The sequence below is a fragment of the Oncorhynchus gorbuscha genome, linkage group LG15, assembly GCF_021184085.1.
Source record: "Oncorhynchus gorbuscha isolate QuinsamMale2020 ecotype Even-year linkage group LG15, OgorEven_v1.0, whole genome shotgun sequence".
Classification (NCBI taxonomy): Eukaryota; Metazoa; Chordata; class Actinopteri; order Salmoniformes; family Salmonidae; genus Oncorhynchus; species Oncorhynchus gorbuscha.
Genome location: NC_060187.1, coordinates 64,305,765 through 64,332,811, shown reverse-complemented (window position 1 = coordinate 64,332,811; position 27,047 = coordinate 64,305,765). Strand labels below are relative to the sequence as shown.

At 42.8% G+C, this 27,047-nt stretch overlaps 1 protein-coding gene across 1 annotated transcript; it reads left to right on the top strand.

The window, feature by feature from the left end:
• Positions 1 to 324: 324 nt before the first annotated feature.
• lingo4b (leucine rich repeat and Ig domain containing 4b) lies at positions 325 to 18,037 on the top strand. Its single transcript, XM_046302275.1, has 3 exons — positions 325 to 806; positions 14,590 to 14,706; positions 14,835 to 18,037. The coding sequence occupies exon 3, from the start codon at positions 14,847 to 14,849 to the stop codon at positions 16,683 to 16,685; it is 1,839 nt and encodes a 612-aa protein (XP_046158231.1). The 5' UTR covers positions 325 to 806; positions 14,590 to 14,706; positions 14,835 to 14,846; the 3' UTR covers positions 16,686 to 18,037.
• Positions 18,038 to 27,047: the final 9,010 nt, after the last annotated feature.

Below are 27,047 nucleotides of genomic sequence, written 5' to 3'. Positions count from 1 at the left end.
TTGCAGGCATTTGTATGTACACTTTTGAGGCATGGACTCTCCAACCTAACACTGAAGGGGATGAATTTAGTCTGTGATTGCCCTATAGTTTTTTATTTCTATATATTTCTTTATTTTCTAACCAGCTGGCTGACCAGAGTGCACATTTGCCCATCATTCCCAAATATTGGCCTACCTAGCGCGATAGTAATGTACTGTCCTGGATCATTTCCAGAACTCAATCAGTCTAGTGGATAAAATCACAAATCCTGTCAGAATGCTGAGAGCTCAGGGATTTCGCCACCATATTCGCGCATCAATGGTAGCCTACTATGAACCCGTTGTTGCACACTTGGCCGTTGCTCTCTGTCCTCATGGACAAGTGTTTCATTCATGTCGTTGACTGGTTCGTTGATTCACACCTATAGGCTACTTTCTCGAGTTCGCTTGAGGTAATTGTGATATTTTTCTGTGGGATGCGATTGCGACTTGAGCAAGAGCATCACTACCACGCAGAAGAGCACGAGCAGGGGCAAGAAGGCGGGCTTTCAATAGCGTCAGAAGAGAATAAAGTAGTCGACCTAAATTATTTTCCGTAGCGTAATTATCCTACTACTCCCCGAGGGTGGTGCAGTAATCAGAAGAAATTAATGAAGGAGGACGAATTAAATTGTGTGAGGTCTCAAGGCATATGTTTTAAAGTATTGTATGATAAATCAACCAGCAACCGAACGAAAAGCTTAGGCGAGAAGGAACCCGAACGTTTGGAGTTGTGGGTAAAATATGGAAATGTTGTACTATCAACGTTTCATTGAAGTCATTAGCTGGTGAGTTTTCGTTCATTGTTTACAATTTTCAGTGTACATTTTTAAATTGTGTAACCATAACCCTAATTGATTCTGCAATTGTGTTTTTATATGAGACAGTTCATAAACTAGGCTGATTTACCGATCTGCATTGTAGGCTACTTGTCAATAATATGAACTAAGCACCTGTGGGCAACAATATTTTTGTAACGTTACATATTGTGAATTACATCATACTTGTTTGTTTCTGGAAACTCAAGCAAGACAGTCGTCCAGGAGCAAACTTGTGTTGTCGCCCTTTGACGTCGATTGATTTATGGGTCAGCCTAATTCAGATCCCATGTAATAGTTTTATGGTCAACGTGGGTTTCTGGACAGAGACCTGACCAAAGAGTTCTTGACATGGCTTTCGACTTTAATCCCACAATAAATGCCAAAATGGTGACTGTCATTTCCATTTTGTTCCTTTGACACAACATTTGAACAGGTCCACAACCTAATATGGAAGGAACAAAAACACAGAATATAAATAAATATACAAAAATACAGTACCTGGGTTGGCTACGCTATATTGTCAAAGAAGCAAAGGCTAGACTACTTGATTTATCTTCAGATGTGAGTGTATGCATGATAAGTTTTTCCGGTGGTGACCATTTAAAAAAAACAACATTTAAAGCAATCCTGATTGAGCATGGTAAATGTTCTTATCATTTAGAATAAGTTGGATGAGCCAATCATATGAATATCCATTAAAATGTATAATTAGATAACTAGACGTTTATGATATATTTTCAATTTCATAGTTGATTTTCATCTGTAGCCTGATAAACTAAAATTAACATTTCAATTATAATTCATCAAGGGAGAGAGAAAGATACAATAATGTTATCCAGCCTGTAGATTTTTTTTCTTATTTTTCTTCCCCCCAGCCAGAGAGAAGGCGAATATCACAACAATGAAGTGCGACTGGCAAAGCTGAGTGCCAAAGAGTACGTTTTGGTGACTGGCCAAATAGGCACTTTAATCAGGAGGTGCTTTATGCACAGGAAGTATTTCAGTCTCCTTGTTAGGGGACTGATTTATCCTGACTTTTAATTATTAACGAGACTTGATCTGGGTCAAGCAAGAAAGTATTTTTCATCAGTGCCTTCTTTGTTTTGCTTGGTCATCATTACCGAAGTGTAAAGCCAATATTTAGAATGTACTTGTTCTTCATTTCAAATTTCTGTGAGGCAGGGCTGCTTATACAGTCCCAACAATCCAGGAATGGGAATATATTTTGACGGGTTGCTCAGCTGCAGCTTTTAGCTTAATCTGCAGTCCTTAATAATAAGTTTAGCTAGAATGATTGGGGCAAGGTCACGCGGTAACGAAGTCACACCCACTATAGAAACGGCCATATCTTTTGAGATGTGTCATGGAACAATATGGGAGTCATTAAATGCATACAATTAAGATGCATTATTTCGTTGCTGGGCAGCTGTGACTCCATCAAGCACTAATCATTATTTTGCATTAAAGATATATTTGAACAATTACTTGTTAGTATTGCACTAACTAGTACGGCACTAAAAATACATATATATTTATAAATATAATCATTAAAGATGCAATACATAACATTTTGGGCGACCTGACCAAATTCACATAGAAATGTGGGTTATAGATCTCTCATTCTCATTGAAAGGAAGTCTAAGAAGCGGTAGATATGTTCTATGTGTTTTATTAAGTTTAGTTTTTGCGTCTTTTACTTTCAGTTTTGTATACCAGCTTCAAAGAGCTGAAAACACAATATTTTTGGTTACTGAAAATATATTTCAGAGGTTTAGATGGTACAATAATTTTCTCTCCATTGCTTGTTTTGTCACGTAAACTACATTTTTTAAATTTTAGCAACCAGGAAATGGCAGAACGATTTCTGCATATAGCACCTTTAAGATGTGGCCCCAATTATAAAAAAATATATGCCCATTTTTAAAGTGGGAGTGTGACCCCTCTACCTGCATGGCCTTACCCTTTGAACCCGAAAGACTGCGCCACACATCCCTGCACACTATCATCCATTCTGCTCCAATTTGACTCTTCTAGTCCAGGGGATTAACATCAAGGCAATTCCACAGTAAAATAATGGTGGTGAGACGACACTTTAATAGTATGCCAAACAAAAAACATTGATTTCAAAATTAAACAAACCATACAAGTCTATGCACAAGGACTACTTTTTATTTCCACAGAACATTAAAAAAATACATTTACTCAAAGAACAGTGCAGATGTAAAGTTTGGTAACAGAATGACAGTGAAATCCCCATCAGTGTCTTATGTTACCATGTTATCCAAAAATGACTGAATTAAGATTCGAAGATGTCTGCAGAAATAATGGGGTGTCAGCTATGATATGCTGTATATACAGAAGTATGTAGACACCCCTTAAAATGAGTTAGATTTGGCTATTTCAGCCACACCCGTTGCTGATAGGTGTATAACATCGAGCACACAGCCATGAAATCTTCATAGACAAACATTGGCAGTAGAATGGCCTTACTGAAGAGCTCAGTGACTTTCAACGTGGCACCGTCATAGGAGGCCACCTTTACAACAAGTCAGTTGGTCAAATTTCTGCCCTGCTAGAGCTACCCCGGTCAACTGTAAGTGCTTGTTTTGGGAAGTAGAAATGTCTAGGAGCAACAACGGTTCAGGTGCAAAGTGGTAGGCCACACAAGCTCTAAGAATGGGACCACCAAGTGCTGAGGTGCGTATCGAGTAAAAATCGCCTGTCCTCAGTTGAAACCCACTACCGAGTTCCTGAAAGCAACGTTAGCACAATAACTGTTTGCCGGAAGCTTCATGAAATGGGTTTCTATGGGCAAGCAGCTGCACACAAGCTTAAGATCACCATGCGCAATGCCAAGCGTTGCCTGGAGTGGTGTAAAGCTCGCCACCATTGGACTGTGGAGCAGTGGAAACGCGTTCTCTGGAGTGATGAATCACGCTTCACCATCTGCCAGTCCGACAGATGTATTTGGGTTTGGCGGATGCCAAGAGAATGCTACCTGCCCCAATGCATAGTTCCAACTGTAAAGTTTGGTGGAGGAGGAATAATGGTCTGGGGCTGTTTTACATGTTTCGGGTTAGGCCCCTTCGTTCTAGTGAAGGGAAATCTTAACGCTACAGCATACAAGCATTTTATATGCTTCTGTGCTTCCAACTTTGTGGCAACAGTTTGGGGAAGGCCCTTTCCTGTTTCAGCATGACAATGCCCCTGTGCACAAAGCGAGGTCCATACAGAAATGGTTTGTCTAGATCGGTTTTGAAGAACTTGACTGGCCTGCACAGAGCCATGACATCAACCCCATCTAACACCTTTGGGATGAATTAGAACACCGATTGTGATCCAGGCCTAGTCGGCCAACATCAGTTCCCGACCTCAATGCTGTTGTGGCTGAATGGAAGCATGTCCCTGAAGCATCTAATGGAAAGCCTTCCCAGAAGAGGGGGACCAACTCCATATTAATGCCCATGATTTTGGAAAGAGATGTTTGTGTAGTGTATGGCACCTTGAGTTAAAAAAAAAATATATATATTTTTTTTGGTTATTGAACTATAGTGAAGTGGATTAACACATGGTAACAGAATAATGGTAACAGAATGACATCATGGGTCCCTGATCTGTACTATAGACTGGTTAACAGATGTCACAAAAACAATGCAAACACTTTAATGGGGCAGAAGGCAGTGTGTTGTTGTGATTCTGGATGGCCAGCTAGCTAGCAATAATGATAAGAAATTGCCATGAGGGGAGTTGTTTCAGCTAGTTTTATGTTTTTCTTGATACCATGTCTTGTTTTGAGGTGTTTTGACTGATTTCATGTCAATGCTAATATGGCAAAAAATGTGCTAGCTAGCTAACCAACATCTGTAACGATGTATTTGAAGGACAAGTTCTCATTCTGCAAATGTATTTGTTTTCAATTAACATCGGAGATTAAATATATACTGAACAAAAATATAAACACAACATGCAACAATTTCAAAGAATTTAAGGAAATCCGTCAAATTAAAATGAATTCATTAGGCCCTAACCTATGACTTAGAATACAGATATGCATCTGTTGGTCACAGCTACCTTAAAAAAAGATAGGGGTGTGGATCAGAAAACCAGTTAGTATCTGGTGTGAGCACCATTTGCCTCATGCAGCGCAACATCTCCTTCACAGAGTTGATCAGGTTGTTGATTGTGGCCTGTTGTTCCACTCCTCTACAATGGCTGTGCGAAGTTGCTGGCTATTGGTGGAAACTGGAACACGCTGTTGTAAATGCCGACCCAGAGCATCCCAAACATGCTCAATGGGTGACATGTCTGCTGGGTATGCAGGCCATGGAAGAACTGGGACATTTTCAGCTTCCAGGAATTGTGTACAGATACTTGCGACATGGGACAGTGCATTATCATGCTGAAACATGAGGTGATGGCTAACGGATGTCTGGCATGACAATGGGCCTGAGGCTTGAAATGCAATCATTTTCATTGTCTGTAGCTTATGCCTGCCCATACCATAACCCCAAAGCAACAGCTTTGGTGGACATTCCTGCAGTCAGCATGCCAATTGCAGGCTCCCTCAAAACCTGAGACATCTGTGACATTGTGTTGTGTGACAAAAACCGCACATTTTAAAGTGGCCTTTTATTGTCCCCAGCGCAATGTGCACCTGTGCTGTGGACAATGCTGTTTAATTAGCTTCTTGATTTGCCACACCGGTCAGGTGGATGGATTATGTTGGCAAAGGAGAAACTCTCACTAACAGGGATGTAAACAAATTTGTGCACAATTTTATTTTCAGAGAAATAAGATTGTGTGCGTATGAAACATTTCTGAGAACTTTTTTATTTCAAATCAAATTTGTATTTGTCACATGCGCACACGGGCTATTATTTGAATGAGCTCTGCTGCCAAGCATTCCGTTCATTGACTACAGCTCAGCGTTCAACACCATCGTGCCCACGAAGCTCATCACTAAGCTAAGGCCCCTTGGACTAAAAACCTCCCTCTGCAACTGGATCCTGGACTTTCTGACGGGCTGCCCCCAGGTGGTAAAGGTAGGCAACAACACGTCTGCCACGCTGATCCTCAACACTGGGGCCCCTCAGGGGTGTGTACTTAATCCCCTCCTGCACTCTCTGTTCACCCACGACTGCGTGGCCAAGCACGACTCCAACACCATCATTAAGTTTGCTGACGTCACAACAGTGGTAGGCCTGATCACCGACAACGATGAGACTATAGGGAGGAGGTCCGAGACCTTGCAGTGTGGTGCCAGGACAACAACCTCTCCCTCAATGTGAGCAAGACAAAGGAGCTGATCGTGGACTACAGGAAAATGCGGGCTGAACAGGCCCCCATTAACATCGATGAGGCTGTAGTGGAGCGGGTCGAGAGTTTCAAGTTCCTTGGTGTCCACATCACCAACGAACTATCATGGTCCAAACAGCTACACCATCAAGTGGTCCTTCTGTAGCTCAGTTGGTAGAGCATGGCGCTTGTAACGCCAGGGTAGTGGGTTCGATTCCCGGGACCACCCATACGTAGAATGTATGCACACATGACTGTAAGTCGCTTTGGATAAAAGCGTCTGCTAAATGGCATATATTATTATTATATATTATCAAGAGCATCCTGACACGTTGCATCACCGTCTGGTATGGCAACTGCTAGGCATCTGACCGTAAGACACTACAGAGGGTAGTGCGTATGGCCCATTACATCACTGGGGCCAAGCTTCCTGCCATCCAGGACCTATATAATAGGCGGTGTCAGAGCAAGCTGTACCGGAGTGCCAAGTCTAGGACCAAAAGGCTCCTTAACAGCTTCTAGCCCCAAGCCATAAGACAGCTGAACAATTAATCAAATGGCCACTGGACTATTTACATTGACCCCTCCCCCCTCCATTTGTTTTGTACACTGCTCCTACTCGCTGTATATTATCTATGCATAGTCACTTCACTCCTACCTCGACCTACCTGTACCCCTGTACATTGACTCGGTACCCTCTTTATATAGCCTCATTATTGCTATTTTATTGTGTTACTTTTTATATATTTTTTTACTTTAGTTTATTTGGTAAATATCTTCTTAACTCTTCTTGAGCTGCACTGTTCACCTCTTAAGGATCAGACCCTTCAATTTTCGCCTAAAATGACATACCCAAATCTAACTGCCTGTAGCTCAAGCATTGAAGCAAGGATATGCATATTCTTGATACCATTTGAAAGGAAACACTTTGAAGTTTGTGGAAATGTGAAAGGAATGTAAGAGAATATAACACATTAGAGCTGATAAAATTCAAATAAAAAAACATTGTTTTTGTACCATCTTTGAAATGCAAAAGAAAGGCCATAATGTATTATTCCAGCCCAGGTACAATTTAGATTTTGGTCACTAGATGGGAGCAGTGTATGTGCAAGGTTTTAGACTGATCCAATGAACTATTGCGTTTCTGTTCAAAATGTTGTATCAAGGCTGCCCAAATGTGCCTAATAGGTGTGTTAATAACTTTTAAAGTTCCTAACTGTGCACTCTCCTCAAACATGGAATTATTTCACTGTAATAGCTACTGTACTTTGGACAGTGCAGTTAGATTAACAAGAATTTAAGCTTTCTGCCAATATCAGATATGTCTATGTCCTGGGTATTGTTCTCGTTACTTACAATCTCATGCTAATCTCATTAGCCTACGTTAGCTCAACCGTCCCGTGGGGGACCCACCTATCCAAAGAAGTTTTAATAAACTGCTATCTTTTATGTTCAGTACATTTCCGTACAGTACATTAGAGTAAATTATATTGTACTCTACTCTAGTGTGCTCTACTGTACTGAACTCTACGGTACATTACTGTATTGCACTGACCTACTTTTCTGTACTGTACTATACTGTGATGGGCTGTACTGTACTGTGCTGTCCAAACTTGTGAAACAGATGCCTATGATTGGTTCAGATTTGGGCTGACCAAATTTCAACTACTTTTCAACATCCATGGATGTCCGGTGTAGGTCAGTGCTCAGTGGGTGGGTGTCAGTAAGAGGTGGGTTATCCAGACTGTTTTCAAACTCTTGCTTTAACCACCACGTGACAAAGAAAACAGTTATGAGCTGAACAAAACAGTATGCCAGTGGAAGGGAGGACAGGATCAGGTGACCCAACTGTGGTTTCTGACTACTATGAATTCCCATTGTAGCCATTCAGTTGCAGTCAGCCTGTTACAGATATTTTTGTTATTCTTTTTTCACCGATTTGGTAACAGAATAATCACTTCATTTAATCACTTAATAAATAATTAACCAAATTGTTATCAGTAAAAACATGAACTAACTGGTTGGTCTACCTTTTACTTGTTACTTCTGTGAACTTTCACAATTTTTGTTTTTAAATATCTTAAAGATATGTGGGTTTTTGGTCACAGAATGACAAGATACTAGGCAATATTTCTTAAACTTACACAAGGCAAATCATATTATTTTAAATGTGTCCCCCTGTTAATGGAGGATAATGTATTCTGTTCACACCAACTCTGTCCTGGGTTGACCATTTCAAAGGATTGTTTCTGTCGTTCTTTTAAAAATATTTTTATGCCATATCATTAGCCTCAAACAATACCCATTTGGAACGATTGTTCATAAACATTATGCATACATAATTAAAGTCACAATATGAATATTTAAATGGCAATACACTTTGGCTCATGTCAAACCAGCAAATTACTTATTTTCATCATTGCAGTGGTTATGAGAGAGGTGCTAAAGGACTAGGACTAATATTTACGCATGTTTTCATTCCACCTTTAAATTGGATTATGTTCAGAGAACTTATTAAAATAATCAATGATGTAAACACAACATCACAGCATTATAATAAATCTTCATTGTTAACTTGCCAACCAATCTATTTGAGAAAAAATTAAGCATGTTTGAAACAAAAACCTGCATACTTACTCTGAGGTCACAAGGAAATGGACTCTTGTCTCTGGAGCCTTTATTTGATGATGTATTATTTTAGACTCAACCGCAGTTGTCACATTTATTGGATGAGAGAACAACCCCAGTATGTGCTATACCCAGAGAGTACAGTATGTGAGTTTTATTACCATTCCACATGATTTGACCCACAGTATAGCTTTAGCACCACCATAGCAGGTTACCTTTATTGGAATCAAGTTAGGATTGTGAATGGCTCTGATCAGATTAGCAAGCAGCCCGGTAAGTGTGCCAAAGGGAAAAAGCTCCACCTGTCCAGTGGTGTGTGTGTGTGTGTAGGATTATGTAGTGTAGTTGCTTTTCTGTGAAAAACACAACCTGTAACAAACTGTTGTGGCTCTCTTTCAAGAGGTTGATATCTTTGTCCTCTCAAAGCTGTTTTGGAATAGTGAAAGCAGAGAGGGTATGCTGAAAATGGAAGGACTTTCTAATGAAAGTGTAGCCTAAAGGAGACCTTGTAACAGAGGCCCAATGTAATCCACAAATGGTATAATTGTCCGCTGTTATTTATTCTTGGTATGTTCCCCATAGGCAGAACATTTCCTGACCGCTGAAGTCCACCTTCAGAAGAATCCAGCACCTTTTGATGAAGCGTGCTTGCTGGAATCCTTGTTTACCATCCATCTCCTCCTGTCAGACATTGTTCTTTCTCTCATTGTACCTCGATGGATTCAATCCGTCCATGCTATTAACTAAAACGACCTCATTTGGCATGTCACATCTGTGCTACACTGAAACCAATTAACTTTTCTAATTTATTTGTGCTATTATTAATTTTTCAGATAGTGCACTTTGTGCGAGCAGTGACTTAACTGACTGCCTTGATAAAGAATTATAATATAGTGCACCCTGCAGCACGACGGAACAGTGTCTCTGGAACCAAATTTATTTAAGTGGGCTGTCACAGTGACCCACTTCTGCCTCTGCCTGTGATACAGAGTGAGAGTGTAAATACAAAAATATTCAGAGCACACACACACACACACACACACAAAATGCATAACGCCTAACCCTAAGCATACCAACGCATAAACACACATTCCACCATACAAAGACCAAAAACTCCCCCCAAACCCACAGACATTTAAGTTGCAAATACACACAAAAAGCATTTGAATAAAACACATTTAATCCATATGAAACAAATGCAATTGCAAATGTGGGCACAGTGTCACACAGTTAATATAATCATATTTGTCACAGTTGCAAGCTTACAGTCAGACTAACATACTCTTCTTTATGGCTTCCCTACGTGCAATATTATTGAGATATACCTTGTCTTTACAAAATGTTTTAAAGTGATTGAATCAGAAATGGCTCGCTTGACTTGAGGTTGTTTACGAGCCCTTTCTCCTTTTCCTGGCAGACCCAATGGAAAAAGAATCTGGCATTCTGAAGAGCACTGCTATTCTCTCCCCCTCAGCCTAGCAGCTGTTCTGCTCACAAACCTTTTAATACACGCTTGTAGAACTCTGGTGCATATCACAGGGGCTGGTACACTGTGGCAGGTGCCAGGAGCAATAAACAATGTCTTTCTAGCATATAAAAACATACAGATATACACACAGAGACACTTTCAACAGAGTGTAACACACACCTGGGCCCCCAGGTCCGTGCTGTTGTTTCATAATTGGTCTAAGAATAGCACTTAGGCAAGTGTCAAAGTGTAGCCTGGCTTACATTGTGCATTCTCTTTCTAACCCCATGGCGATATAGAGAGTGACCAATGTGGGGAGGGGAGGAAAAGTCTGCCAGGGTGTCTGTTTGGAGGACAGACTTCTATACAATGAATGAACATAAGACTGTTCTCGTGGCCCATCCAAAGCGGCCCCTAGCTAGACATCATGCACCGGTTCAATTGGGTCTTTTTGCCTATAATCTCTAAGTGTTCCTGCCAGTACTGATTGGGAAAAATATGTCTTGAGGTAGGAAAGACCAAAGGCTCTGGGAAATACTAGGCAGGCTGCAGAGCAGATGTCCCTTAAAAACAACGAATCACATAAAAAAACAGATTAAACTTAGTTTGGGGTTGTTGTTTTGCTCCGTTTCTGCTGCGGGTCATGTCAAAATGAGAAGGAGGCTCTTGAGCCACAGTGCTGAGTGTGTTGGTTACCTAAAGTGATTCCATGGCGTCAGCAATGGGGATTCTGTAGCTAGGCACGCACTGCAAGGTCACTGTTTTGACACTCAGAATGTTCTGACATCTGTCCACAGTTTGATGTAACACGATGACAGCTGAGCAGACTTGATGAGTTTTGTGTGATGATGGGGGAGAGCTGAGTGGGAAAGTCCAAATGTTTGAAAGAATTAAGGAACAGTGGGGACCAACCCAAACACCAAACATGGTTTCTAGATCTGCCATGGGATTGTCTGAGTGGATGTTACATCAGGTTGGCTTTGATATTGTTTGCATTTGGCATTGTGGTTGTCTGTTAGATAAGAGCTGGCCGCTGCGCAGGTTTGGACGGCTGGGTTTTTGTGTTATGCAAAAGGTTTACAGCTGCATCATATCGGCCAATCAGGCAACAAAACAAACCCAATACCCTTACCACCCAGGACAGACTTCATTCAGCAGCTTCCTCAACAACAACTATTTAAATCGGAACAATAGTTGAAATTGAATACTATTTTTACCTGTTAGAATGTACTTAGCATAAATAAAGAGGAATATGATACCGTGTGACTGTGGAATCTAGATTCCTGATACTGTCTAATTTGACAGACTGGGTCAGGTCTCTTTGTGACTCCTAGGTCATGACCATTGACTGCAATCCAACTTCATGGTGTATGCATGGACATACAGTACCAGTCAAAAGTTTGGACACACCTACTCATTCAAGGGTTTTTCTTTATTTGTACTATTTGCTACATTGTAGAATAATAGTTAAGTCATCAACACTATGAAATAACACATATGGAATCATGTAGTAACCAAAAACAAATAAGAAATATATGATGTATTTTAGATTCTTCAAAGTAGACACACTTTGCCTTGATGACAGCTTTGCACACTCTTGGCAGTCTCTCAACCAGCTTCATATGGAATGCTTTTCCAACAGTCTTGAAGGAGTTCCCACATATGCTGAGCACTTGTTGCCTGCTTTTCCTTCATTCTGCAGTCCAACTCATCCCAAACCATCTCAATTGGGATTGAGGTTGGGTGATTGTGGAGGCCAGGTCATCTGATGCACTGCTCAATCACTCGCCTTCTTGGTCAAATAGCCCTTACACAGCCTAGAGGTGTGTTGGGTCATTGTCCTTTTGAAAAACAAATGATAGTCCCACTAAGAGAACCAGATGGGATGGCATATCACTGTAGAATGCTGTGGTAGCCATGCTGGTTAAGTGTGCCTTGAAATTTACATTTACATTTAAGTCATTTAGCAGACGCTCTTATCCAGAGCGACTTACAAATTGGAAATGTAAATAAATCACTGACAATGTCACCACCATCACACCTCCTCCATGCTTCATGGTGGGAACCACACATGCAGAGATCATCCATTCACCTACTCTGTCTCAAAGACACAGCAGATTTTTTTGTTTAGATCAAGATGGGGCACAGTCATGGGTGTATGTTTCATTACAGTACCAATCCCTTTTAGCCTGCAACTTAGACTGAGGATATAAGGTGCAGAGTAAAGGTGGGAAAGGATGTATTATTTGGTGATCAATTAGTCATCAATTAGTGGTTGGAGCCAAAAATCTCAAATTTGGTCTCAGACCAAAGGACAGATTTCCACCAGTCTAATGTCCATTACTCGTGTTTCTTGGCCCAAGCAAGTTTCTTCTTATTATTGGTGTTTGTTACTTGAACTCTGAAGCATTTATTTGGGCTTCAATTTCTGAGGCTGGTAACTTTAATGATCTTATCCTCTGCAGGAGAGGTAACTCTGGGTTTTCCTTTCCAGTGGTGGTCTTTATGAGAGCCAGTTTATCATAGTGCTTGATGGTTTTTGCAACTGCACTTGAATAAATGTTCTGCATTGACTGACCATGTCCTTAAGTAATGATGGCCTGTCATTTCTCTTTGCCTATTTAAGCTGTTCTTGCCATAATATAGACTTGGTCTTTTACCAAATAGGGCTATCTTCTGTATACTACTCCAACCTTGTCACAACATAACTAATTGGCTCAAACGCATTAAAACGGAAAGAAATTCCACAAATTACATTTTAACAAGGCACACTTGTTCAATTAAATGCATTCCAGGTGGCTACCTCATGACGCTGGTTGAGAGAATGCCAAGAGTGCGCAAAGCTGTCAAGGCATAGGGTGGGTACTTTGAATTATCTCAAATATAAAATAGATTTTAGATTTCATAGTTTTGATGTCTTCACTATTATTTATCAAGTACTTTTGGGTGTCCGGGAAAATGTATGGAGTAAAAAGTACATATTTTCTTAAGGAATGTAGTGAAGTAAAAGTATAAGTAGTCAAAAATATAGAAAGTCGTTTTTGGGGGTATCTGTACTTTACTTAAGTAGCACTTTAAACTATTTTTACTTAAGTACTTTACACCACTGCTTTTAATGTGGTTGATTTCGATGTTGCCCTTTGGTGTTTTGAGGTCTACTGTAGATCTACATGTAGTTGCAGTTACGACTAATGTTTTTGGCATTTGTGTCTGTGTAAGAGTTAGTGCTTTAGTCGTCATCAGGATTAAAACTTTTTAAAAGCATTCCCAAAATCTGATTTGTACCGTAGTTGAATCACAGATGTTGCTGAAATGTATGTCATATTATATTTTATATATTTGTATTTAAAAGGATATTTAGAGATTTTGTCAATTAAGCCTTTTTTCTACTTACCCAGAGTCAAATGGAAAAAATGTATGTGTCTGTGTGCAGTTTAAAGGAAGTCAAAGATCGTTTCTGGAGCAATTGCTTATTAGCGTTAGTGCAATGACTGAAAGTCTACAGTAGCTGCTAGCATTGTGTTCATGAGTTCATCTGACTCTGGGTAAATAGAAGGAAAAAAATCTTGAACTATCCCTTTTAATACAGTGTAGTGGAAAATGTTCCCTAATTTCTTGTCCTGCTTAATTAATTGAAAATGAGGCTGCACAGTACGAACAAAAATATTTTTGTTTCTTGGGGTATGTAAGATATCCCTCCATGGGAATGTTTGACTATTCCCTACTCGACCTTCTCAACTTGGTCCTGTATCGCTTACGTGCGCACATCTGCCGTCACATGTCACGTGTCACTGGCCCTTCCCCAGATAGCCTGTCTAATCCAGATGTCTGGCCAGGGGGCACAGCTCCCATCCGAACTGGCCTTCATCGGAGTTTGTAGAATCAGTAAGCATAGGTCTGGATGCACTAATGATGATTTTTTTTTTTGTGCAGATCAAGATGGGGGCACAGTCATGGGCGTATGTTTCATTACCGTACCACTACCTTTTAGCCTGCAGCTTAGACTGAGGATATAAGGTGCAGAGTACAAGTGGTAAAGGATCTATTATTTGGTAATCAATTAGTAGAGATGCTATCAGTATTAAACAGAGATGTAGGCCGATAGTAACTATGAAATCTGCTCTAAATAGTATCCTAATTATGCTCTGATGTTAATAATAATTTTTAATACATTTTTTATTCTCTTGATTCCACACTCAAATTCACCACTTTGTTAGGTTTATCTCAAAATGTTGGAAACTCATGCTTTGTCCATAAATCTAGCATTTGCAATCCACGATTTACAAATGCTACAAAGAATCATTGCTTATGTTTTTTTGGGAGGGGGAAGATTCATTCCTGTCTCTCTTGTCTCTCTAGGCCATTTGCAAGGACATGTTTTTTACAGAACATCATCTCTTATAGAAGACTTAACTCAAGTCTGATCCCAACTTGACCACCACTGGTTATGAAAACCTGCATCCTCATAGTAAATCGGTAAGTTCCTTAACAAATACTAAAATATATTCATACCTTTGTTTTCATTTGTTATGGCATTGCAAGTAAGCATGACTGTTCTTTAGCTATTGGTTCATAACTTGTGTCTTTTTTGTTTCCCTTTTTAGGCAGGAGGCAAGATGTTTGTGGAGTCTGTTGTCCGATGGGGGGCATGGAGCATCTTGCTCCAGTGTGGATTATTGGGTGTGTCAGCAGGGGACTTCCCCTGGCCTTGCCCTGCCAGGTGTGTGTGTCGGCTTGAGACTTTAGAAGTGAACTGCTCTGGCAAACAGCTGACTTCTGTGTCTCAGGGCTTCGCTAGTGGCACCCAGCGAATTAACTTATCTCGTAACAAGCTGAAGACACTGGGTCGTCGCCAGTTCTTTGGATTGACCCAGCTAGAGGATCTGGACATTAGTGACAATGTCATCACCATGATTGAAGTGGAGGCTTTCCAGGGCCTGCAGAACCTCAAGACCCTGTGCATTAGGAGCAACCGCCTCAAGATCATCTCTGTGGGGGTCTTCTCCGGACTGACCAGCCTGCGCTTCCTGGACCTGAGTGAGAACGAGATCCTAGTCTTTCTGGACTACACCTTCCGTGAATTGGTGAGCCTGCACCAGCTGGAGGCTGGGGAGAATGACCTGGTGTTCATCTCCCAGCGGGCCTTTACCGGCCTGCAGAACCTGCAGGAGCTCAATCTGGACCGCAGCAACCTGACCTCCATCCCCACCGAGGCACTGTCCCAGCTCCAGAGCCTGACACGGCTGCGCATGTTCCGCCTCACTATTTCGGCGCTGCCCAACAATGCCTTCCGCCACCTGCATCGACTGCGCAGCCTCGTCATCTCCCACTGGCCCTTGCTGGACACCCTGGCCAGCAACAGCCTGATTGGCCTCAACCTCACCTCGCTGGTCATCAGCAGCTGCAATCTCAGTGCTGTCCCATACCAGGTGCTGCGCCACCTGGTCTACCTTGGCTACCTGGACCTGTCCTACAACCCCATCACAGCCATCCAAGGTAACCTGCTGGGGGATTTGTTGCGGCTGCAGGAACTGCACCTAGCTGGGGGTAACTTGCTCCGCATCGAGCCAGGGGCCTTCAGAGGGCTGGCTTACTTCCGTCTGCTCAACGTGACATCCAACCAGCTCAGCACGCTGGAGGAGAGTGCCTTCCACTCGGTAGGGAATCTGCAGGTCCTGCGGCTAGATGGGAACCCCCTGGCCTGTGACTGCCGACTGCTCTGGGTGGTCCGCCGGCGACAGCGCCTAAACTTTGACGGCCGCCAACCCACCTGCTCCACCCCGGACATGGTGCGAGAGCGGGAATTCCGGGACTTCTCAGAGAAAGAGCTTCCGAGACTGTTCACCTGCCGGCAGGCCCGAATTGTAGACCGCAGGTCCCAGGAGGTCAGGGTGGAGGAGGGCACTACGGTGCTCTTCTCCTGCAAGGCGGACGGTGACCCAATGCCCTCCTTTACATGGTTGTCAGCCCAGCGGATTCCGCTCTCCACTACGGGGCGCATCAGGGTGTTGTCCAATGGGACTCTAGAAGTACGCTATGCCCAGGTTCAGGACAGCGGCACATACCGGTGCACGGCGGGCAATGCAGCTGGCAACGACAGCCTGTACGTCAGCCTCTATGTGAAGGGTTTCCCACGTAACCGCACCATGCCCTTTTTCACCGACGAAGGCTGGATAGAATCCTCACACGCTCCTACTGCCAACTCCTCTGCCCAGGTGGCCAATCAGTACCCGTTTGATGCCAAGACACTGATCATCGCCACCACCATGGGCTTCCTGTCCTTCCTCAGCTCAGTGGCTATCTGCTTCGTCTTCATGTTCTTCTGGAGCCAGAGCAAGGGGCAAATCAAACACACAGCCACCATCGACTATGTGCCCCGTACCTCAATGGGGGTAGGAGGAGGAGGAGGAGGGGGTGGAGGTGATGCTGGCAAGTTCACCATGAAGCTTATCTAAGGTTATGTGGGAGAGGACTTGGGACACATTGACTGTGTCACTCCCTGAGGGTGAAGGCTCTACAGGGACACTGCCTACCTTCAGAAAGCTAGATCCTCAGTGCACCCTTAACATACTGAAATTATACATATCATCCTAAATATCTTGGAGAAGAAAATAATGAACAGTGGTCATCTAGAAACGGGTTTATTTAAACTCTGTCAATTTTTTTTAAATGGTGTCAGTATTTATTCAACATTACAATTACAGTGCTACAAATCGAACATGATGATATGAAACATTATACATGTTCATGTGTATAAGGAATGCTCTTAAAGTGTCAAGGTTAATTTCACTCATATCAGGTGTGCTTGGTGGATCTGATGTATAGTAAGTGTGGATATCATGTGTCAACTTGCCAATACAGGTCAAGCAAGAATTGCCCTCTGACCTGAGGATAACTATTTATGCTTATCCACATAGGATCCATTCAGAGACTGCATACTCACCATTTGCTTAAGGCTCTATGAAACTATAATAATATGCAAACACATGACTGTAGTTATATAGTTATAATAGATGTATAGAATATTGTACTAGGTTATATTCAAATACGGTAGATAAATAAGTTTCACTGTACAGTAACATTTCATGGCTCACTTTTTGACTAGCCTCTAGTTTACGAAAATTCATGTTGTTTTGGGGACGGGAGTATTATTTAGTTATCAGAATTTGACAGTGTCCAGCGGGTGATGAAATTCTAATCTGTACATGAGAATGTATCCAATTCCATGTCATATTATAAACCATCTTTTAAGCTTTAAATCCTATTTCCATTTTCTTTTTTACAACAAAGTAAGAGTTTGCACACATCAAATACAGAGAATTCAAGATTATTTTTAGCAAGTCATTTTCTTTTTATACTGTATAATTTGGTAAGATATTGCAATCAGCAACAATGCTTCAATGATAATATAACTGTATAACATTCATGTAACCTCACACTGTTTATTTTTCCTGAATGTTAATCGATCACAGGGTATTGAAAATATGTGCCTGAGTAATCTCACTCGCCATTCAAGAAACAATGATGAACTGTAATGGCGAACAGTACCTTGTACAATGTCAAATGTAGGTCATGGACATTTCCATGCTATAGGTTACTTTATGGCTGTATCTAGTCCTGTGGATTAGTGCCACTTAAATATACCACTCTTCTTTCATGTACACTTGTTGTGTAGGTACACACAAACCTAAATTCCAATACAATGTAAATGATGTACACATCTATAGTTAAGTCTGTTGTTTTGCTATCTTATTTGAAAAATATAATCTTTTTGCATTTTGAAATGATTAAAAACCTATTTAACCTGCCTTATTGCCTTGGATTGATTCAGCAATATTCCATAGCCTTTCATGAAATGACAAAAAAACTATTCAGTCTGCTACACCATACAAATCTCAGTGGTTCTGAGTTGGGCTCTATTTTAAATGACTATACAGTACATTGTTAAATAATTGCTATGAGGGAGAGACATCCTTCCCTACATAAGACACAGTACGTTATTGATCTCAATGTTTTGACTCTGTTCTGACCATTTCAATCGATTAGAGCAGAGAAAATAAACAGATTTGTTTCATCGCCTCAGCGCAAACGCAGATGGTTATTTGATAGAGCTGTGTTTGTCTGTTACCCTTCCTTGTTAGTCTTAATTTTATGATGGGAAAGGGGGAAATAGTAAATTAGAGTTTTGCTGTATATTGTCTCATTAGTTCAATTGAAGGTGACAGGATGAAGGTCAACCTCAGGAGATCCACGATCCACTGACAATTTCCTGTCCAGACAGATATGAAGCCCACCAGCTCTAAGTGGATTCGGTGGAGAGCAAATCATTTTTTCTCTCTTGCCCTTGCCCAGAATAATCTAGAAAAAATGATAATCACGTGCATGAGCAGAGATTTAAACCCTTTTGGATTACCTCTGCATGTCTCAATCTGTTATATAGGTCTATCTGGTGGCTGCTAACCCAAGGCCTGGCCTGTCATATTATCTGTTTTAATGCAACTATTTCCTCTCATGGAATGGAATCCAAAGGTTTTACTGTAGCGTCATAATCCAATGCTCCCTATGTTAAAGACAGCGAGGACAGGAAATCATTTTTTTTTTGTAGGTATAAATCTATTTAGGTTTACAACAGGCTCCCAAAGAAAAATATACTCTCAAGTAGGTCTCATGGTTTACAGTACAGGTCTACAGTATTATTGCACCTCTACACAGATATACCCACAAGAGAAAGAATGTGTCTGGTGACTGAGTTCTAACATGGTTAACACCTTTGATGAACCCACAGTGCAGTTTTTCTTTACCTATAATTGATTGAATTGGGGCCCTTGTGTCTGAATTCCAGGTGATAAAATAACGATGATGCTTTGTGTTCCCATTATCTGGCCAGATGCTGGCCACTGAGTGGTGCTAAAACGCCACGGTTAAAGATTCTCAAGTCTCATCCATTACACTTACCAAACATATTTTATTTTGTATTAATTATAGAAAGGTGCTGGGTCACCGTTTCTTGGGAAATCATTTTGTGGAACTCCTGATTGGATTTTATAAGAAGGGAAATAAAATGTAGTTTTAGGTGACAATGACTAATTAATCTAGGCGATGGGTACAAGTATGGCATATGCTGCAGATACAGTAGCCTATATCTAAAATAACAGATGCCAAGGTCTGTATTATGTAAATATCGTATTTTGCTAAAAGTGTCTAAATATCTATCACTCCGGAGTTGCTGTGAATGCTCTTCTTTAGTGTCTCAGACTAGCTGGTGTATTTACGGACATATTCAATCAATCCTTATCCCAGTCTGCTGTTCCCACATGCTTCAAGAGGGCCACCATTGTTCCTGTTCCCAAAAGAGCGAAGGTAACTGAGCTAAATTACTATCACCATGTAACACTCACTTCTGTCATCATGAAGTGTTTTGAGAGACTAGTCAAGGACCATATCACCTCCACTCTACCTGACACCCTAGACCCCCTCCAATTTGCTTACTGCCCCAATAGTTCCACAGACGACGCAATCACAATCACTTTGCACACTGCCCTAACCCATCTGGACAAGAGGGATACCTATGTAAGAATGCTGTTCATCGACTACAGCTCAGCATTTAACACCATAGTACCCTCTAAACTCGTCATTAAGCTCGAGACCCTGGGACTCAACCCCGCCCTGTGCAACTGAGTCCTGGACTTCCTGACGGGCCGCCCCCTAAACATCCATCACTAACATTGAGTGGCTGCTGCCAACATATTGACTCATCTCTAGCCACTCTAATAATGAAAACATTGATGTAATAAATGTGCCACTAGCCACTTTAAACAATGCCAATTTATATAATGTTTACATATCCTACATTACTCATCTCATATGTACAGTGGGGAAAACAAGTATTTGATACACTGCCGATTTTGCAGGTTTTCCTACTTACAAAGCCTGTAGAGGTCTGTAATTTTTACGATAGGTACACTTCAACTGTGAGAGACGGAATCTAAAACAGAAATCCAGAAAATCGAATTGTATGATTTTTAAGTAATTAATTAGCATTTTATTGCATGACAAGTCTTTGGTCACCTACCAACCAGTAAGAATTCCGGCTCTCACAGAGCTGTTAGTTTTTCTTTAAGAAGCCCTCCTGTTCTCCACATTACCTGTATTAACTGCACCTGTTTGAACTCGTTACCTGTATAAAAGACATCTGTTCACACACTCAATCAAATAGACTCCAACCTCTACACAATGGCCAAGACTAGAGAGCTGTGTAAGGACATCAGGGCTAAAAATTGTAGAACCGCACAAGGCTGAGATGGGCTACAGGACAGGCAAGCAGCTTGGTGAGAAGGCAACAACTGTTGGCACAATTATTAGAAAATGGAAGAAGTTCAAGATGACGGTCAATCACCCTCGGTCTGGGGCTCCATGCAAGATCTCACCTCATGGGGCATCAATAATCATGCGGAAGTGAGGGATCAGCCCAGAACTACACATGTGGTCTGATGAGACAAAAAGGATGAGTACAACCCCAAGAACACAATCCCAACAATGAAGCATGGAGGTGGAAACATCATTCTTTGGGGATGCTTTTCTGCAAAGGGAACAGGACAACTACACAGTATTAAGGGGAGGATGGATGGGGCCATGTATCGCGAGATCTTGGCCAACAACCTCCTTTCCTTAGTAAGAGCATTGAAGATGGGTCGTGGCTGGGTCTCCCAGCATGACAACGACCTGAAACACACAGCCAGGGCAACTAAGAAGTGGCTCCGTAAGAAGCATCTCAAGGTCCTGGAGTGGCCTAGCCAGTCTCCAGACCTGAACCCGATAGAAAATCTTTGGAGGAAGCTGAAAGTCCGTATTGCCCAGCGACAGCCCAGAAACCTGAAGGATCTGGAGAAGGTCTGTATGGAGGAGTGGGCCAAAATCCCTGCTGCCGTGTGTGCAAACCTGGTCAAGGACTACAGGAAACGTATGATCTCTGTAATTGCAAACAAAGGTTTCAGTACCAAATATTAAGTTCTGCTTTTCTCATATATCAAATACTTAGGTCATGCAATAAAATGCAAATTAATTACTTAAAAATCATACAATGTGATTTTCTGGATTTTTGTTTTAGATTCCGTCTCTCACAGTTGAAGTGTACCTATGATAAAAAATGACAGACCTCTACGTGCTTTGTATGTAGGAAAACCTGTCAAATCAGCAGTGTATCAAATACTCCCCACCAATATACTGTACTCTATACCATCTACTGCATCTTGCCTATGCCGTTTGGCCATCGCTCATATATTTGTATGTACATTTTCTAATTCATTTCTTTACACTTGTGTTTGTGTATAAGGTAGTTGTTGTGAAATTTTTAGGTTAGATTACTTGTTAGATATTACTGCATGGTCGGAACTAGAAGCACAAGCATTTCGCTACACTCACATTAACATCTGCTAACCATCTGTATGTGACAAATACAATTTGATTTGATATGGTTGCCACCATGGGATACACTGACACTACCATTAAGATGGTAGATAAATGGTAGCCTAAATTTTTCCCGGTTTGGATGATTGTGTTATGCTATAGATACTTCTGTGAATATCTGAACATTGCATCCAGAAATAACTGCTCACATTCTGGACATAACTTTGTCAGGACTGTGTTTGTGTAAATAGTTTCTGGAAAAAAGTGTGGCCAGCTCAAATGCTGATTGTTGCGTCATTCGAAAGTGGCCATTCTAAATAAGCATTCTAAATGAGTGTTCTAATCACACGCATGTGATTTTTACATTTACATTTAAGTCATTTAGCAGACGCTCTTATCCAGAGCGACTTACAAATTGGTGCATTCACCTTATGACATCCAGTGGAACAGCCACTTTACAATAGTGCATCTAAATATTTTAAGGGGGGGGGGGTGAGAAGGATTACTTTATCCTATCCTAAGTATTTCTTAAAGAGGTGGGGTTTCAGGTGTCTCCGGAAGGTGGTGATTGACTCCGCTGTCCTGGCGTCGTGAGGGAGTTTGTTCCACCATTGGGGAGCCAGAGCAGCGAACAGTTTTGACTGGGCTGAGCGGGAACTGTACTTCCTCAGTGGTAGGGAGGCGAGCAGGCCAGAGGTGGATGAACGCAGTGCCCTTATTTGGGTGTAGGGCCTGATCAGAGCCTGGAGGTACTGAGGTGCCGTTCCCCTCACAGCTCCGTAGGCAAGCACCATGGTCTTGTAGCGGATGCGAGCTTCAACTGGAAGCCAGTGGAGAGAGCGGAGGAGCGGGATGACGTGAGAGAACTTGGGAAGGTTGAACACTAGACGGGCTGCGGCGTTCTGGATGAGTTGTAGGGGTTTAATGGCACAGGCAGGGAGCCCAGCCAACAGCGAGTTGCAGTAATCCAGACGGGAGATGACAAGTGCCTGGATTAGGACCTGCGCCGCTTCCTGTGTGAGGCAGGGTCGTACTCTGCGGATGTTGTAGAGCATGAACCTACAGGAACGGGCCACCGCCTTGATGTTAGTTGAGAACGACAGGGTGTTGTCCAGGATCACGCCAAGGTTCTTAGCGCTCTGGGAGGAGGACACAATGGAGTTGTCAACCGTGATGGCGAGATCATGGAACGGGCAGTCCTTCCCCAGGAGGAAGAGCAGCTCCGTCTTGCCGAAGTTCAGCTTGAGGTGGTGATCCGTCATCCACACTGATATGTCTGCCAGACATGCAGAGATGCGATTCGCCACCTGGTCATCAGAAGGGGGAAAGGAGAAGATTAATTGTGTGTCGTCTGCATAGCAATGATATAGGAGAGACCATGTGAGGTTATGACAGAGCCAAGTGACTTGGTGTATAGCGAGAATAGGAGAGGGCCTAGAACAGAGCCCTGGGGGACACCAGTGGTGAGAGCGCGTGGTGAGGAGACAGATTCTCGCCACGCCACCTGGTAGGAGCGACCTGTCAGGTAGGACGCAATCCAAGCGTGGACCGCGCCGGAGATGCCCAACTCGGAGAGGGTGGAGAAGAGGATCTGATGGTTCACAGTATCGAAGGCAGCCGATAGGTCTAGAAGGATGAGAGCAGAGGAGAGAGAGTTAGCTTTAGCGGTGCGGAGCGCCTCCGTGATACAGAGAAGAGCAGTCTCAGTTGAATGACTAGTCTTGAAACCTGACTGATTTGGATCAAGAAGGTCATTCTGAGAGAGATAGCGGGAGAGCTGACCAAGGACGGCACGTTCAAGAGTTTTGGAGAGAAAACAAAGAAGGGATACTGGTCTGTAGTTGTTAACATCGGAGGGATCGAGTGTAGTTTTTTTCAGAAGGGGTGCAACTCTCGCTCTCTTGAAGACGGAAGGGACGTAGCCAGCGCTCAGGGATAAGTTGATGAGCGAGGTGAGGTAAGGGAGAAGGTCTCCGGAAATGGTCTGGAGAAGAGAGGAGCGGATAGGGTCGAGCGGGCAGGTTGTTGGGCGGCCGGCCGTCACAAGACGCGAGATTTCATCTGGAGAGAGAGGGGAGAAAGAGGTCAGAGCACAGGGTAGGGCAGTGTGAGCAGAACCAGCGGTGTCGTTTGACTTAGCAAACGAGGATCGGATGTCGTCGACCTTCTTTTCAAAATGGTTGACGAAGTCATCTGCAGAGAGGGGGGGGGGATTCAGGAGGGAGGAGAAGGTGGCAAAGAGCTTCCTAGGGTTAGAGGCAGATGCTTGGAATTTAGAGTGGTAGAAAGTGGCTTTAGCAGCAGAGACAGAGGAGGAAAATGTAGAGAGGAGGGAGTGAAAGGATGCCAGGTAGGGAGGGAGGCGAGTTTTCCTCCATTTCCGCTCGGCTGCCCGGAGCCCTGTTCTGTGAGCTCGCAATGAGTCGTCGAGCCACTGAGCGGGAGGGGAGGACCGAGCCGGCCTGGAAGATAGGGGACATAGAGAGTCAAAGGATGCAGAAAGGGAGGAGAGGAGGGTTGAGGAGGCAGAATCAGGAGATAGGTTGGAGAAGGTTTGAGCAGAGGGAAGAGATGATAGGATGGAAGAGGAGAGAGTAGCGGGGGAGAGAGAGCGAAGGTTGGGACGGCGCGATACCATCCGAGTAGGGGCAGTGTGGGAAGTGTTGGATGAGAGCGAGAAGGAAAATGATACAAGGTAGTGGTCGGAGACTTGGAGGGGAATTGCAATGAGGTTAGTGGAAGAACAGCATCTAGTAAAGATGAGGTCGAGCGTATTGCCTGCCTTGTGAGTAGGGGGGGAAGGTGAGAGGGTGAGGTCAAAAGAGGAGAGGAGTGGAAAGAAGGAGGCAGAGAGGAATGAGTCAAAGGTAGACGTGGGGAGGTTAAAGTCGCCCAGAACTGTGAGAGGTGAGCCGTCCTCAGGAAAGGAGCTTATCAAGGCATCAAGCTCATTGATGAACTCTCCGAGGGGACCTGGAGGGCGATAAATGATAAGGATGTTAAGCTTGAAAGGGCTGGTAACTGTGACAGCATGAAATTCAAAGGAGGCGATAGACAGATGGGTAAGGGGAGAAAGAGAGAATGACCACTTGGGAGAGATAAGGATCCCGATGCCACCACCCCACTGACCAGAAGCTCTCGGGGTGTGCGAGAACACGTGGTCGGACGAAGAGAGAGCAGTAGGAGTAGCAGTGTTATATGTGGTGATCCATGTTTCTGTCAGTGCCAAGAAGTCGAGGGACTGGAGGGAGGCATAGGCTGAGATGAACTCTGCCTTGTTGGCTGCAGATCGGCAGTTCCAGAGGCTACCGGAGACCTGGAACTCCACATGGGTCGTGCGCGCTGGGACCACCAGATTAGGGTGGCAGCGGCCATGCGGTGTGGAGCGTTTGTATGGTCTGTGCAGAGAGGAGAGAACAGGGATAGACAGACACATAGTTGACAGGCTACAGAAGAGGCTACGCTAATGCAAGGAGATTGGAATGACAAGTGGACTACACGTCTCGAATGTTCAGAAAGTTAAGCTTACGTAGCAAGAATCTTATTGACTAAAATGATTAAAATGATACAGTACTGCTGAAGTAGGCTAGCTGGCAGTGTGATCATATTCTTCAGGGACCACTGTCAAACGATCACACCTGTGTGTTGGAACGTGTGAAACATAGGCTACATTTGTCCTAGCGCTAACTGAGGAAAGATTGATGTAACACAACCGGTCATATTTTCTAACTCTCGGCTGACATAAACTACAACATGAATTAGCTAATAGCAATTAATATGTATAATTAATCACATCACGCGTGAGCTTAACATTGATAGAAATGATTGAGTAAAACATTTTCTCGAAATCAAAAGTAATTCGATAACGATTAGTTTCAGAGCGCAGCCATGCTTCTTTTCCTCACAGACACCTGAGATAATAAGAGAAGACAAGACGAGTTTGGTCTGTTTATAGTATGCATGTTTAAGGGGTGTGTCGTCTACCATCGTTCAATTCCCACCATTCACTTAAGTTCTCAAAAAATGAGTGTACCCTTACTCACCTCCTTTTGTTATAGCATTTTTGGTGCGAAAGACGATTACGTGAAACCCAGAATGCATTGTATGTCAACAAACATGGCTCCACACATAGCTGAAAGTATCTTAGCTCATCATAATCAGTACAACCTTCAAAAAAGTATTTTACACACATACTATGTGCTTATTACAATCCATGCAAGAATCGGAATGCATGATTTATCACCGGTAATTGAAAAACATGTTAATAAAACAGTAAATATATCAATAATTACCACAAAAAAACATTTTCTGATAGTGATTTATTGATACAAATGGCGAGCGCAGGCAGTCAATCACGTAACCTCTCACTCCCACTCTGAGCCATTCGGTGTTGTTGTTTTATGGATGTAGCTAGTGAGTTAAGTTGTAGCATTAGCAATGTCTTTCAAAAGGAGACAACTCACAAATGTGGAAATTCTGGAGATGTAAAAAAATTCTGACAATGTGTCTGAAAGTCAGGAATTAGATTCTGACAGTGACAGTGAGGAGCTGCCCCCTAGCCATTGAGAACCCTGAATCCGAGGACCCCTTGTCCACTGACAACGTCCTAGTTCCCTTTGAAGATGCTGGTGGTGATGGAGGCAGACCGACAGTGGATGAAGTACAGGAGTTCTGTGTTAGCTGGAAGGCTGTCAGACATTTCACCCCTCCTGGCCCTGTTGTTTGCTTTGATGAGTCCCAGTCTGGAGAGCACCGCCCCTTGCCATTTCCATCTGAGGCAGAGTGCTTCAAGTTGTTTCTGACAGAGGAGCTGGTGGGAGACATAGCAGAGACTAATCGCTATGCCTTGGAGCTACAGGAGAAGAGGGAGCCAGGAGTGGGGGGGACAACCACAATTAGTGAAATGTATACCTTCCTGGTGACAGTCCTTCTCATGGGGAGAGTAAAGAAGAACTCCCTAAGAGAGTACTGGAGCACAGATCCTATGTTTGCAACTCCCTTCTTTGCCACCCTCTTTTTCTTCTCCAGCTGGCAGTAAAGTGACATGACAAACGAGACATCCATGTCCTCTCCACTGTCCATACAGCAACCATGTGAGCCACAGGGAAGGTGGACCATCTGACGGGAGAGAGAAAAATCAAACCAGACTGACTGCGTGCTTGACTATAGCCTTAAAATGGGGGCAGTGGATAAGGAGGACATGATAAACAGCTTTGTGGAATGCACTCAGAAAACGACCTAGTGATATAAGATGTATTTCCATTTTTCCAGGGTAGCTTCAAAATACAGCAAGTCCTGCCTCTCTCATCTCCTCATTGGTGGGTGACTGAAAGACGAACGAGGTCAGTGGCGGTAATGCACCTACTTTTTTAAAGTTTCCAATCGCAATATCAAGTCAAGAGAAGAAAAGG

Bases quoted from the DNA above. Each gene is read 5' to 3' on its own strand.
- lingo4b (XM_046302275.1), top strand. From the start codon at position 14,847: ATGTTTGTGGAGTCTGTTGTCCGATGGGGGGCATGGAGCATCTTGCTC.